The sequence below is a fragment of the Anas acuta genome, chromosome 7, assembly GCF_963932015.1.
Source record: "Anas acuta chromosome 7, bAnaAcu1.1, whole genome shotgun sequence".
Lineage (NCBI taxonomy): Eukaryota > Metazoa > Chordata > Aves > Anseriformes > Anatidae > Anas > Anas acuta.
Genome location: NC_088985.1, coordinates 9753390 through 9769491, shown reverse-complemented (window position 1 = coordinate 9769491; position 16102 = coordinate 9753390). Strand labels below are relative to the sequence as shown.

Genomic DNA, 16102 nt, shown 5'->3' with positions numbered 1-16102 from the left:
GGCTTGTTTTACATAGAGTAGAGCTTGCAATTTCAGCAGCTTGTTAGCTTTTGTAACTCTGAAGCATTAGCATATGGCAATGTAAACTACAAATAAGTAACTTGGGGGAAGAAAGGATTTTACGGTTGCTTATATGAAAAATAAATGAGAGATTATTTGTAAAGAGGGATCTAACATAAGTTTAATTAAATTTCTTTGCATTTAGGATATGAGAAATTAATAACTGCAAATATAAGAATTTAATGGCTAGTGATAAACAGTCTTCCAGTGAGAATAACGGGCTAGAGAGATTCCTGGAAAAAGAAAGTTTACCAGTATGTTTCTTGGGTATTTCTTTGAGGTGACCACAATGCTTCCTGGTGTTTTATGATTTTTTGTTACAGTTTGCTCCTGAACAAAATTCTGAGTCAGAAAAATGATATTCTTAGCAGAAAATTGCTATCCTTATTTTAAAACTGGGTAACTGAACCACAGGTTGGACTGTGGCTTTCCTAATGTGAAAGAAGATGTGTAAGGCAGAACTGAAAGTGGTAACTTGTTTTGTCACGTCCCAGGCTAGAACCCCAACTCACAAATGTGTCTGCATTTTAGATTGTAGTAGAATCTGTTGGTTTGTTTTAAACAAGCTGGCTTAGACATTGATAACAATTATTATTGCAGAATGAATTTCAGTGCAATTCAGATTACTTTGCCTTTCATCTCTATAGGTTATATGCAAGACTACTGAGCTTTATGAAAGCTTGGTTTCATATTCCTAGTCTAGCTAGTGGAAAGGCAATTTTAGGCTCTATCCACTATACTGAAGGGTTTTGTATAACCATACTTACTTTGTTGTATAAATTCACCCTGTTCTGTGGAATGGGAAAGCATGCTTTCATAGGTTAAGTCTCCTTAACTTCTTAAGTCAAGCCCAGGAACTATATAATTCAACCAGTCATAGAATTATTTAGGTTGGAAAAGACCATAAAGATCAAGTGCAACCATCCACCTAACTACCAAGTTCACCACTAAAACATGTCCCTAAGTACCACATCCACATGTCTCTTAAACAGCTCGAGAGATGTTGACTCCACCACCTCCCTGGGCAGCCTGTTCTGATGTCTAACCACCATTTCTGTGAAGAAATTCTTCCTGATATCCAGTCTAAACCTCTTCTGGAACAACTTGAAGCCATTTCCTTGTGTCCTATCAGTTGTCACTTGTGAAAACAGACTGATGCCCTTCTTGCATTCAGGTAGTTATAGAGAGAGATGAAGTCTCCCGTGAACCTCCTTTTCTCCAAACAAAACAACCCCACTTCCCTCAGCCACTCCTCATGTGTCTTGTTTTCTACTGCCTTCACCAGCCTGGCTGCTATTCTCTGAATGCATTCCAGCAACTTGATGTCCTTCTTGTAGTGAAGGGCCCCAAACTGGGCACAGTACTTGAGGTGCGGGCTCACCAGTGCCAAGTACAGAGGGACAGTCACTTCTCTAGTCCAGCTGACCACAGTTTTCCTGCTGCCGTCGGCCTTCCTGGTCCCTGGGCCAGCTCATGTTCAGCCAGCTGTCAGCCAGCACTCCTGGGCCCTTTTCTGCCATGCAGCTTTCCAGCAACACTTCCACAAGACTGTCCCACTCCATGAGGTTGTTAGGACCCAAGTGCAGCACCAGCATCTAGCTTTGTTGAGTGCCACACAGCTGCATGTGGCCCATCAATCCAGCCTATCCAGATCCCTCTGCAGAACCTTCCAGCCCTCAGGCAGATCTTTTTTTCTTCCGGAGTTCCAGAAGATCTCTGTTCACCTAGAATATCCTGGTTCTGCCACGGATAATGGATGTGTAATGTTGCTTGGGATACTTATTCACTGCGCCCTGCAGGCCTGCTTCAGTGAACTGGAATCAATGTTTTCTTGCCTCTGGACAGTGCCACAAGACTACAGTTGTGTCTGTAAAATGCCAGGAGCCAGGGGGGAAGACAGTCATAAAATTACACATCTTAATCCCTTAGACCATTGATGCTTTGCTGCTTTGTAACAACCCAAACTGTTTATTGCTGTAAAATAGAAAATGAATATCATAAAATCTCTGCATCCTGTCAAAGTCTAGAAATGCAAGTGTAGGGGAGAGTGGAGAAGGATGAATGTTCAATATTTCTCTCATTTATTGTTTTGAAACAGGAAAATAAAATGTGTATTATTGTTGTAGATGTAATCTCAGTTACTGACTCCTAGAGTAAGGTTGCAGCCTGCTCTATCCCTATTACTGATTTGATCTTGCAGAGGTTGGGTAGTGTTGTCAATAAACTTATTGACAAGTTTTCTCCCTTTTATCTCCTTAGCATATCATTATACCTTGTTGTCTAAAGTTCTTTGTTTCTTCTGCTATGGTAAAAGTGACCACAAATGTTTGGAATGAGTATAATTCCATCCTAATATAATCACCTGAACGCAGGCTGCCAGAAGGCTGTTTATGTGCACTCACATAGATATGCAAGTGTCCAGCGAACAGAGAATTTTAATCAAGGAATACTCTGAAGCCAGGAGCTAGGATTGCATGAAATTTAGTCACTCTCTGCCCTGTAGTAACTTAAAATTGAAACAATTTTGTAAAGCTTGGCTCCCTATCTCAGGTAGCTAAAAGCTACAGGAAACAGGCTTTTCAGACCATCTTGCTTTAGAACAAAGTAAACAATCATTTAAAGGACTAGAGAATGGATGGAGCTTCTTCCCCTTAAACTCTGTTATGGATAATCTTTCTGGAATAAAAAGACACTGTAAAAATAATGGAAAAAAAGGTTTGTAACTGGATGGCTGAGGTGATTGATGAGAATGTAGGATATTTCATGTTTCTGTCATTTTTTAATCCAGAGCAGGCAAAAGTGCTATGCTATGACAGTTGTTGAGCTGTCTTTCTACAAAATCTAAAACCTGTGTCAAAAGTTTAGATTACATTTTAGAGCTACTTAGTGTTACAAATGTTTACAGTAATGCCGATAGAGTATGTGAGGGGAATTCTTAAGGCCAGAGTGAGAATTAAAAAATATTATTCTGAAGGTGGAAAGAAACCACTAACATACCTTATAAAAAGAAACTACTTAGAAAATAACAACAAAGACAATAAAATAAAAACATTTGGGAAGGGCTAAAAATAGGACAGGCATTCTGATGTTGTTTGAGGAAGTGTTTTTCACTCCCCCAAGAGGCTGTTAGTTTATTCAGGAAAATTTTTCATGCTTCATCAACAGATCTTCGACACTCCTTTATTAGGAACTTTATGTTTTCCTGAGCTGGACTGAGGAGGAGAATGTTACATCTAAAAGCTCATCTTTCACTACAAGTTTTGTACATTATCCAATGTAAGACATTCATTAAGACATAATGCAAGAAGCAAATTAAAATGATCTAATAAACTAGCTCATCACACAGCATAAAATAACACATCTCTGTCTTGTAAACCTAATCTTTGTAAAGTCTGCAGGTGTAGGCACTCAGATCAGTTTTCTACGCTGAGAGTTCTCCTAAGTTTCCAAGCAGAGTCAGTAGTAGTTTTTTGATCATGGGTTGTTTTTATTTTTTGGTTTTCTTCCTTAATTACTAAGATCAGAGTCAAAAGGTCTTGTGAGTAGATGTGATATGTTTTGCCCTACAGATATCCTTTGAAATTCCCCACCGTGTGCCTTTTCCATAAGTTTCCTTTCTGACCAAGGGTACCACAGAGGTACTCAGAAATTCACCCTGCAGCAGGTTTTTCTTTCCTCCTTGACTGTTACTGGGGAACTTTAAATCTTGGACTCTTACAGACTGATGAAAGCATGTTTTACATTTCTACACCTCTTGCCTTGATGTCAATGTTTGAAAGCAAGAAAAGACTCTATTAGCTTAATAGGTTTGAGAATGAGAAATGCCCCCAAACAGATATCTGCACTGGAATTGAAAGCCTTCTAATTACCCGGGCAAGAGCAGAAATTATGCTTCATGAATCATTCAGAACAAGCATGCTTGTAATCTTCTTCTTGATTATACTTTTCAGTTGATACACTGAAAACACCCTCCTTCCTTAGTTCATTTTGTTGGTGATGAGTTTCTTTCTGCCAGAACTAGGGCTGAGCTGATCCCTCCTGCCTGGTTCTGAAAGGTTCATCCTCATCGCTTTGATTCTTTAATCACGGCGAATCTGAAGCTCTATAATGGAACGGAAACATGTCATCTTAGACGTTAAGATGATGCACGAATATATCACTATTGATTTTCACCAAGCAAAACCTTTAATTTAGCATATTAATATTTATATAAAGTGAATTTGAACTTTTGCTGTACTTAATTTAGTGATGGCCTAATTACACAGTTCAATACAATCTAATATACAGCCTAATGTACAGGACAGTAGAAGATTTTTCTTTGTGATTTAGCTGGCAGCAAACACTAATCTTTGTGGTTGTTAACAAAAAAGAAGACATCTGAAACTATAGCAGTATTTGTCTTTTCCTGGCACTCGGTTCCTGCTTTCTGTGCATGTCAGAGTTTGGTTTATTGTTTCCGGTTGTTCTGTGTTCCTATCATTCATTTTCATTTCTGTGTTTTTTCCCTTCCCTCTGTGACTCATAGAAATAATTTATTTTCCTCCTAGGCTGGTAAACAACATACTGATGTGTATACTGAATCTGATGCAGGACATTTTTGTCAGATCAGAAGCAGTGACTCAGCTTTCTCCAGCCAGCACAGGGCCAACTGCTGAGTCACTTTGGCAAATGTCTGGGTTTTGGACAATGGTGATGAATGTGACAGTAATCAAAGAACCCCTAGAATATAGTTACTGTTTGTTTTGAATTCTTTAAAGGCTGATACAGGCACAACTAGAGTGAGAACAAGTTTGTATAAGAGTGACCTTGATCATTTAAAAGAGTACATCCTGTGATATAAAAATAAAACTTGGTTGCTGTTTTGTTATGAGAATACACTTCATAAACTGAGTTCATTTTTGACATAGATGCTGAAAAGGGAAATCAGGAATAAAATCAGCTTGCTCAGCTTTGCTATTGTACTATCTGTATTTGTATAAAAAGTTAAGGAGAAATTCCTCACTTGTTTTGCATGTGTGCATATTTTCTTTATGTTGTATACTGTGTTATTTTAGACTGCTTAAAAACATCTTTTCCTAATAAACATAGACTAATAATTACCACAATGCAATCCCACCCCCTGTTCCTCCTCCTTTCTTTGTCTAGTGACTAAAAAATTATGATTCCGAGTCATCAGTCATCACAAGTATAAACCTGTTCTGGCATCATTTTAGATTTCTATTCTGATATCTCTGCTTAGATGAAGGCCTTAATAAAAACAGAAATTAAAATAAGGGGCATTGCAGTGGCTGCTAGAGACAGATGGTGTTAATTGATTTTATTTCTTTCCTTCACTTGCTTTCTTAAACAGAAAGATAATTGTTCCTTATCAGAACAGAATTTTGCTTGTCACTGATATTTAGAGAGGTTAGACTTAAAGCTCTGTATATTTTAAGATGGTAAATAGGATAATGCTGTAAATGTATAACCTTAATACATGAAGATTGACAGGACCGATCAGATAAGTAAGAATGTTCTTTTTGTGAATTTCTTTTTGTGAATTTACAATTTCCACTTGTTTGCCTGCAAGTCTGCAAGGTGGTGGGTTTATTATTTCATTTGATACTGCAGAACCCTATGCTGTTATCAAATTAAAGTGGTTTAGTTATAGTTTATCACACATTGTAGTAAAGGAAACCTGTTATGGATGGCAAAGTTAAACAGAGGAAAGACAATTTTTTCATATTAAAAAAAGAAAAAAAAAGATATTTTTTAAAAACAAAAATTAGGTGTTATGATAGAGTTCAGGATACAAGAACTGGTAGAATGCATTAATTGAACTAAGCCAAAGTACAGCCATGACCCTGACTTTTTCCTAATTCTTTTGTTCTTCTTTATTAAACGAAATAAACATTCCTCAAAGGGAAAATGTAAATGTATCCTTGTAGATTTCTAAATCTGTGGCTAGATTATTTGGTCTGCTATACTGTGCATTTTGTCTTGCTTTCCTTGAAAATTGGCATTGGAAATCAGATGTCATATAATACTAATATAATATACTAATAATCCAAAATAATATTGGATATGCCACAAACAATCTTCAGTGATATCTGTTCCTTTTGGAAAAGCTATCCATTTGAAGAGTGGAAGGTCAACTGATCTCAGAGAATATGCTGGGAAGCTCCTTTAGAAACTTTTGGTATATCATACCATTTTGAGGCCTTCTACCCTTTCTGAATTGCTGCTTATTCCTGAAAGATTTGTAGAACACCTCACAGAGTTTTACCGTTCCCACTTCACACACATTTACTCTTCTGTCTAACTCAGGGACCACTCCTATCATTTTCATACCTCTACCATGACACCCTGACTGGACAAAATTCGAAGAAAAAGAAGAAGTGAAAAAGAAAAAAAAAAAAGTAAAGTGTCTGTTTGAGTAAGTTAGTGGAGCAAGGATCAGATAATAAGCTGCAAAACAGACTGTCTCCAGAGCAATGGAAGTGTCAAGGCACATCTTATCACGTCTTCTAATGTGTATCTATGGAATCCCAATAACAGAAATCTGTTGTAGGTCATAATATGACGTACTCTGTTGTAATGAGATGCTATGAGGTAAACACAGGAATGTGCTGGTGAATCTCATAGAAGTTCAATCTTTAGATTTAGATTTTCAGGATGAACTGTAACTTTCTCGTCTACATGTTTTATTTATTCTCAATCCCATAAAAGTGAGGTTTTTTTTTTGTGTTTTTTTTTTTTTTTTTTTTTCAAAATTGCTTAACTGAAAGCTAGTGAAAATAGATATATTTTGAAGAAGTTAAAGAGCAGGAACTGATTTTGTTTAAATGAGTTACAAGACAACTTTCTATTGTTCCCTTGCTGTTTTCCTTCCACTTTCTTTTGGCTTGTCTCAGACAGTTGTATCTCATCCTTCATGTCTTTTACTGGCTGTTACACCTAGCAGATTCTCTTTGTCAGGAACTGTCATTCATTTTATGTCTGTACAGGATCTAGCACAAAGAGGACCCAACCTTGTCAAAGTCTCTAGTTGCAAATAGTAATGCTAATAATTAAAAATGGCACAGAAAAATTGGATTGAGACCGGAGTTTGTATGAAACATAATATTGAATGTAATAAAAGAAAGTCTTTAACATATAAATAGGTTTGAGAAGATACAGAGTAATCAAATTCAAATGCATTTTTTTTAGTACTTTTCATGCCATGTCTCCCAAGGTGCTTTACAGCACGTAAATCATGATTAACTCTGGATTTAATCAGGGAACTAGTGCAGCAATCTACAAAGTGGGACAATGAGTTAGAAGAGCGTGGTGTTGGTGAGGACCCTAGTGACAGTGTGACAATTCATGAAGAGATGTCAGCAAAACCCGGAAAGTGCAGGTGTGACAAAGTACCTGGGTAATCAGTGTTTCAGAATAAAATTTAGAATGACAGTCCACAAATACTTCTTAGATAACATAATAATGTGAGAATGGGAGGTATGGGATATGTGCTTTGTTTTAGGATGATGCTGACAAAGTTTAAGAGGAATTATAGCACATTTTCAGGTTTACCTCAGTTTTGCTTTCATAACTGTTTTTAAGTGCAAATATCTCTCAAACATGAACTCTCTGAATTGCAAGTACTGGTTTCTTGGCAACCACATCAGGAGTTCACTATTTGTAGCTAGAATGGAGGGTGCATTTTCAAATAGACCGGGAATTTAGAGGTTTTGAAGGTGTTGATGGTAATCGAGGTTTATGGTTTGCATTTTATTTTATTTTATTTTATTTTATTTTATTTTATTTTATTTTATTTTATTTTATTTTATTTTATTTTATTTTATTTTATTTTATTTTATTTTATTTTATTTTATTTTATTTTATTTTATGTTGCATTCTTGGTCCTCGGACCCTTAAGTCAAATACACCATCAAAGTGGTGAGTACCAAACTAATCTTGAAGTACCTAAATGGTGAAAACCTGGGTAATTTTTCCTGCTTATTAGAAGACAATTTTTTTTGATATAGAAACCTTCCTTTTAAGGATGTTTCATCACCAGGCAAATTAAATAAGGTACTTTTATAGTGTTTTGCAGATGGATAATGATGGGGGACTCACTCCCCATGTTTCTGAGGGATGATGGTGATAGGAACTAGGAAAGTTTTCCTGCATACAGGCTTTGGCAGAAAGGGAAAAGGTTGTTCAGGCATGGAGGGAAGAGCCTGGGATGTATAAAGGGCATTTCATTCTGCAGTATGGCCCAACAAATATCAAGTAACATTTTTGTCTTCTTTCTATTTCCCTCTTTCACCTTACTGCCTCAGATTTAGGGTAAATATTCACAATACTGGATCTTTGTGGAGCATGTAGAAATGGATGTCAGAGAGAATAGACAATAATCCAGTTGCTAGAGTCCAGGTGCCTGATGTGCAAGCAGTATAACTTCAAGCCATATATTTTTTTTTCTCTGTATTCTATATGTTTTACTTAAATTGATATTAAAAAGTAATAGCATGGATGAAGAGTCACTCTTAAGTCTTTTATTATGGTGAACAATTAGAGTGATTTATGTTAAGATTTTATTGCTTTCTGAGCAAATGAATTTTGTGATTGTGAGAATTAGGTATGATTTGGTAAGATATTGATTCTACTGCAGTTCAGGTGAAGTAAAGAGAGGTCAGTGAAAGGAGAAATGTGAGATATTTTCATTCTCTTTTTGGGGTTGTTGACAAAGGTTCTAGAATGCATCTTCTAAATGTGTGTTTTAGATTTTAGATTTTTTAGATTGTGGACTCCTTAAGATTATGGAGAGTTTTAAAATTATTCCCTAAGGGATTTGTATCCTGCCTTGGATAAATGCTGGCTATTACTAATAAAATGGCATAATTATCATGACTGCATCTAAGTTTATAATAAAGCTTTTCACTTTATGGCACTGCAATCCAAGTGGCCTGCTTATTTAACAAATGTATATGATCTCCTCATACCTTCAGAGAACAGCTAATTTTTTTCTGTAGATAAGAAACTCATGATAGAGATTATTAAAGGAGTTAACAGGTTTATTGTGGAGTCATGGCTAGGAACCGGATTTCATTCTTCTTTGCCCTCTGAGAAACCTTCCCTCATTTTATCCAACTTTGTTCTGCTGTATCCCTTTGCCTCGGAGTTGAACTCCTATGAAGGGTGTGTCGTGGCAGTGGTTGTCATTTTGTCTTAACACTTTTTAAAAATTATTATTTTAATGCATTTATTTTTATTTTATGAAATGGAGATAGAAGTGCTTATACAGCCTTCAAGGGGTTTAGTAGTACTGGCTGGTTGAAACTTTCAGAACTTCTTGAGACAGGCAACTGGGACTTTGCTTATATATTTGCTCACGGAAGAAGAAGCTCAGATTAATACCCTCTTCACACCTGGGACTTCTAACGTTTCCCTGGACGACTGATGGCTGCAGCCAATGCACTGTGTCTTTCTCAAGCTTGTGCTGCATGAAGCCACAATCTACCCATATATTAATTATTTATTAAATTAAATATTTATTGTTTTACTCGATATTATTTTCAGAATCTTTTGACATAATTATTGCTGTGTGCATTATGCTTACAAATATGTTATTTTGTGCAGAAATAAAGGTAGTACAATATAGATTTTAATTTTAAGAGTTAAGTAAAATCTAGCAACATATAAAGAACAACAAACCCATATGAAGTATGTATTATGCTAAAACAAATGATGTTACTTTTTACTACTTCCCTTTGGAAACGGGCCATGTTTTTTAGATGAAATCCAGCAATTCAAATGAATTTTTTATATTACTTGCATGCAGCAGGATTCATTTTCTCCATCATCTAATGGATAGTGTTTATTAAATATGACAAACTCAAGAAACTGAGCTTTCAGATGCAGAGGGAAACAACTGCCCGCATTTGTTTGGCATCATCAATTTATCAAGACTTTCGTGTGCAGATGATTGTAGTTTGTGTTTCAGTCTCTTCTTGACAAGTTCCATTATCTTAACACGAGTATTGAGGATTAAGTGATATTTAGGAAAACCACCAGAAATATTTATTATGAATTTTATAGGAATGCTATAGAATAAATGAGGTGTTATTGACTTCCTGTTCATTACTTTGATTCAGTTGAGAACGTGGTTTCTTGAAGAAAGAAGTATTCCTGATCCTGCTTCTAGCAAGGTCAATAGCAAAACTTCTGCCTCTCGGAGATATGGATATGCATCTTTTTGGGCTCAAGAAATATTTTTTTTTTATTCTGTTGAGGACAAATTTTGCATCTGCAGCAGTTCTTCCAGTTGAACTCTCTGTCTGTCAGTGAAAAGACTGATTGCTCCCATCACTGAGGGACAGAAGCCTGCATCTTTCTCCTGATGCGCTCTCTCCTTGAACACCATGGAATATAGCAGCTCCCCTGCAGGAAAGCTGACCTTGTTGCATTGAAATCAATGGGGATAGTTACAACCGACTTCAACAGAAAAAGGGACAAGCCTAGATTTACACAATCCTTTTAGCAGGTACCTTGAATTCACCTCTGTTTTGTTGTATGATTTCTAACAGTTTTATACATGCCATAGATACACAGGGTAGTTAAAGGGTTCAATTAAGGGCCAGCAGATGACTCCAGGTGAAGGGCAGATTGGAGAGCAGCATGTGGGCTTGATGTGCAGCAGGGGAAGGCAGCTGTGGGGAACTTTTAAAAGGGAATTTGCAAGGCCTGGCTGGAGTGTGACCTTGCTGGGTGCAGAAAGATGGCTGTGGTGCTCCTGGGGGGAAGGTGTTGTGGTCTTTTGGACATCTGCCTTTGAGCACAGTTGTAGTATTTTTCTGTTTTAGAAGGAGATGATATTAATTGCCTGTGCAGGTAACAAATGATTTATTTATAACTTTTTTGGGGGGTTGCTTTTACCCATTTTGAGGATATGGTTTTCATTTGTTTGGGAGAAATGTTTTATTTTTGTGAGCTAGGTAAGGCATAAATTTTTTCTAGGGCTACCTTATTGTGAGATTGATGTATGGAAAGTATTTGGGGCGCAAGAAGTCAAATATCAACCACAAGACTGAGGAAAAATCTATCCACTTTGTAGCCCTAACAGCTCCTTTGGGTAGGGAGTTATTGGATTGCTACTTACCTGGTATTGAGATATGTTGGATGCCTGGAAGTCACGGGCAGGTAACTGTTGTGCCTGCAGAGACAACTCTACTGCATGTTCAGTAATTATAATATGTATATATATATGCATGTTTAAAATATTATAAAGTATATTTCAGTAGACTTGCATACTGTTTGTTTTAGTGCAGTTTGACTTCTGCATTGTCCCTTCATTGTTAGAAAACCAGAATAAGCTGATGATGACTTTGATATGTTATGGGGTTCAAACGAGCAGTACAAATTGTGAAAAAAGAGGTGTACCAGGAAATACTTTGTACTTGCGTATCTATTTTATGCTGGGTAGCAACCACTGTCTTCTGTATGCTGTGGACTGATTCTCTCCTGATACTTGTTTTATGAAATCCTTTTCACCTATGCAAAGTGGGTGCAAAAGACACAGAAAAGTCTTGCTCTTAATGGTGTTGTGGGTGTAAGAAACTATACAAGTTGCAAGATAATACATTGGTGGTCGTGGTTCTCTTTCTGTAACTATATCCCCTTTATAAAACTAGAGGAAGTACAGTTAAGAATGGGATTGGAAAAACTTGGCAATGCAATAGCTAAGCTTGGGTATTAGGGAAGTACAACCAAATTTCTTCAAGGACCAATTGAATCCTACTGTGGTTTATAATCAAGGATGTTTCTGTTGCGTTTTAACAGATGGTTCATTTTTCTTCTTCTACTAGATGCCTCATTCACATAAAATACAGGACTATGAAATTAAACAAGGTGTACCCTATGGTGTACATTAATTACTAGCTGTTAGTAAACACAAGTTTTTTTGTACTGGCTTGTTGCAAAAGCTGGTGAACAACTGCTCTGTGGTAATTTTTGCTTCTATTTAGATGGACTTTTTCACCTTTTGTGAATGATAATGGCACGTCATGAATTACAAGGATTTATTTCAAAGGCAGCAAAAACTGTGAGGCATCTATCAGTGAGGAGGGAGTTCCGTGTTCTTAAACTACCAGTGTGTAAATGAGCTCCTCAATGATATTCAGTGAGCTCTGTGGAGTGTTGGAGCATGCAGGCTTCCAGCTGTGAAGGATTACTGTTGATTCCACTAGCTCATCTAGAGAGAGGTTTTTATTTTAGTTTACACTTTGAATGACTGACTTGTGTCATGGTGTACATGCATAACCCAGTTCATTGATTACTTTTTTCTACTGTTCATAGCACTGCTTTAACATTGCTCTATCAACCATAAACTGTCATCACTGAAAGCTCTTATCTGGTGTGCTGCTAATAATGATAAAACTTACACTGTTGTTAACTGTTTGTGGTGTGGCAGGATGGGTTGCTTTACTTCTCAAAAACATGTCTTTCCTGAGAGGTGGGAAGAATAATTGCCGTTGTCAGGGATGGCTCCTTTAGTAGCCTGCTACAAGTTTCCCACCAGGAAAGCTTACTGGCAGTGAAGCCCAGGTCCAAGTAGCTCTGGAAAGGGAAAAAGGAAAACTAATTTAATGAAACAGCAGTGTCTGCAGACTGTCTTTGGGAGCTCCAGCCAAGCAGTGTACATCTTTAGACCTTCAGCTTCTGCTAAATGGAACCTATTCCATTCAGGCCCAGATCTGAAGTTGAGGTAGCTCCTCTGCTTTAATATAATGAATTAATTTATTTGATAACCACTCTGTACAAGGGATTTCTTCCAACCCTCTCAAGTAAGAACATAGGATGTATTTACTCAAACTTTGTAAGGTATGTTAGAGATTTGTTTCTCTTCACTCTTGAATTGTCTTATCTCTTTGCTGTCAGATATATGCAAAATTTGAAGGCTAAGTGTCAGCTGTTGCTGAGACCTACCACAGTCCAAATAGGGCAGTGTATTAATTTGGGATTATTGGATATGCTCCAGCACAAGTGATTAGAGCTTCCAGAAGCTCTGTCCTGTCCAGAAGTTGCATCATGACATGTTAGTTTGCTTTTGTAAATACTTTGGTTCTTCCAGACCTATGTTCTGTGTCAAAATCATTTAAAAAATATTTTTTTTTTTTTTAAGATTTAAAATTCAAAATTAAATATTATTTTAAATTTAAGTTCATCAGACACTTTCTTCTGTCATTTATTTGAACTTTTGTCTGGATTTATATTCAGTGAGGATCTCTATTCTGAACTGACAGCTATAAAATGTGATTAATTCTAACCATGAAGCTCTAATTTCTCAAGACTTTTTTTGTTGCAGTATTATACAGGGGGAAAAATAATGAAGAGCCTGCTTCTGGAAAAATAACAAAACCTACAGTCAACTCCAAATCGTTTACTTTTTTAAACTCGTATGTAAGTCTCACTATAATTGGGAATTTTAGACTTAGTATGTGCATATCTTGCAGCTTGTTTTAGCTCACAAGTTTTTTTTTGTTTTTTTTTTTTTAACCTGGTTCATATAGGCTGACTCTTCTTCAGAGAATTTAGAAGCAGAGGCTTGCATGTGGAAGCTGATGTTTAAGAGACAAAGATTCATAGCAATTTATTTCATGGGAAGTTTAAGCTCTTGACATAATGGCTTTTGCAAGTTAATCTTGGAGTGATTTTATGCTTTCGTTGTTGAGGAATGGATTGTGCAGTGAGGAGCCAGGTGTAGGATCTCTGTGGACTGTAAAACAGCACCTCTGGTTTGCCTACTCTTGCACTGATCTCGGACTGAGCCTCTTCATCACTTCCAGTAGAAATGAGAGCTATGAGAAGAATTTTTTTCATGTGTGAATGAAGATACTGGGCATGTTTTCATAGTTGACGTCCATATAAAATAAATTTGAAATTGCAACTGGGACTCGGTTGTATATGGATGTGCAAACTTGAATCAGCAGGCTAATCATTAGCCAGTCTCTTCCCTAGTTACTGACTTTTGGTTTGTGTCATTAACCGATTTCATACTCACAAACTGTGCCTTTTCAGATAAAATTAAACAGGAAAATGCTCTCCAGGAGTGCGCACAAAGCTTCTGAAGGACACAGCCTGTGGCATTGAATCAATGATAGTCCCAGGTTAAACCTTACCAGCTGATCCGCTGCTTGGGACATCTGCTCATGTTGTTTTAAGTTAGTTGCTAATATAGATGAAGTGTTCAGTGTGTGTGTGTGTGCATGCTTGCAGTTCAAATAGAGTGGGTCATTTGGGACTGAAGTTGAGTGATGAAGGGGGAAATGTGAAATCCCTGTTGAGGTGAACGGAAAGCATCAGAATCGAAGTCCTCCTCATTTGGAAAAACAAAACAAAACAAAAAAAACCAAAAACACAACAACAACAAAACTTACTATTTAAACTTGGATTTTTTTTTATTTTTTTTTAGTTTGGGGATAAATGAAAATCTCACTTTTTATACTGTTCACAAAGGACAAGGGATGATTATGCTTTCTTGAGATATGGAAGAATCATCTTTTATCGTCTCCTTTGAGAGTTAAACACAGCTTTCTTATGGTAGTGTAGGAGAGGCCAGCTTTGTAAGCAATTATAGGATGGTTTATTTGCTTTCAGCATCTTCCATGAAGGAGTTCCACTTTGTTAGTTGAGTAAATGCATACTGTATGAAAAGTGAGGGAGAAGGAATCAGTCCCTGATCCAGTCATATGGTGCAAAACGGGACAGCTTCATCAATGTGCATGGTGTATGTCATGTTTTTAATGAAGATTGAGTTCTAGTTTCAGGACTGTGTTAGTAAAAATATTAAAAGAAAAAGATAGTTTAAATTCCACAAGATTAAGCAAATGCAGACTGGGGTGAGAGGAACAAAGGCCCGATCTAAGTAATTAAGGCTGTGCAAATGTGTTACTTTCATCATTTTCTGCTAGTTTTCCTTCACATCTTACACATTTTCTTCTTGATCTGCATCCTGGGTGATAATTCCTTTTTTCTTTTATTTTTTATTTTTTTCTCCTGAGAGCTTGTTGGTCATTGTGGCTGTCAGGAATAGTGTCCCACTATTTATCCACAAGGATGAGTTCTGATTTTTGTGTTTTTATTTTGAGAATGTCAAATATTTTGATGGCTTGACATGACTGGTGTCCTTTGAGGCCGGACTATGCTTTCTACATTGCTGAAAACAAATTTTTTCCCTAGGAGAAACAAGAATCCAGCATACTGGAGAAGTTACATATATCCATGCTACTACCATTTTTTTTTTGTGTGTGTGAGCTTTCATTTCTTAACAAAGCAACATGAAACCTGTGATGAAGCTAACTGATGAAAATACTGTCAATCTGTCTCAGCACTCATTCCCCACAAACACAGGAGTTATGCAGAACATGATAACCCGGCTTCCGATGTGGTATCCAAGAATTAATGTGTTGTGAATAAAAAGCTAATTCTAAATGTGGCTTGCAGGTACTTAGGACATGCTAGTTCACAGCATATAACAGTTGGATGTTTTACATTCAAGGCTCTATTAAACTCATGAGTACCTTGTCAAGCAATTCAGCATCCAAGACTCTCTAGCACTCTGAAACATTTGTAATCCGCTTCGTACATTGTTCCATGACATGGTAAGAAGCTCAGTATCTCCCCCACTGCTTTATGAAAAGGTTAGCCTTTCTCTGGCCTGAATAATACATCAGTATTGTAGAAATATTTATTAGAAATGCTCATTCTTTAAGTGGTTTCCAAACCATTAGAAACATCATTCTCTTCAATCAAATCCAATACAAAACAGTAGTAAATCATCTTTGTTATCAATACAGACTATTACTCCAGCTATATTTTCCTTGCAAAGCACAAAACTATTTTGTTTATAGTTTCACTGGTGTCATTCAACACCAAGTACCGCAACAGGCTTCTGTTACCTCCACAGTTCTACGACAAACTCTTGTACAGTTCAAACACACAATAGCTGTATGAACTTGATATCAACACTATGTGACCTTGGAATATTGTACAAAAATTTTAAGTACAGAAACATTTGGCA

General features: G+C 36.7%; 1 protein-coding gene and 1 long non-coding RNA gene across 14 annotated transcripts in view; one reads left to right on the top strand and one right to left on the bottom strand.

The window, feature by feature from the left end:
- Window positions 1-16102, top strand: part of GRID1 (glutamate ionotropic receptor delta type subunit 1) — a 583553-nt gene that overhangs the window by 166681 nt on the left and 400770 nt on the right. The window contains exon 1 of one of the 12 annotated variants that reach the window (XM_068688376.1): window positions 10755-10914. The exons of 10 other annotated variants lie outside the window; for them this stretch is intronic. In XM_068688376.1, the coding sequence (XP_068544477.1) occupies window positions 10893-10914 (22 nt within the window). In that variant the 5' untranslated portion in view covers window positions 10755-10892. Of the gene's footprint in view, window positions 1-10754; window positions 10915-16102 lie in introns of those variants that run through there. One more of the 12 variants, XM_068688383.1, reaches the window with a different exon arrangement.
- Window positions 1-16102, bottom strand: part of LOC137859373 (uncharacterized) — a 143844-nt gene that overhangs the window by 48479 nt on the left and 79263 nt on the right. The window lies entirely within an intron of this gene.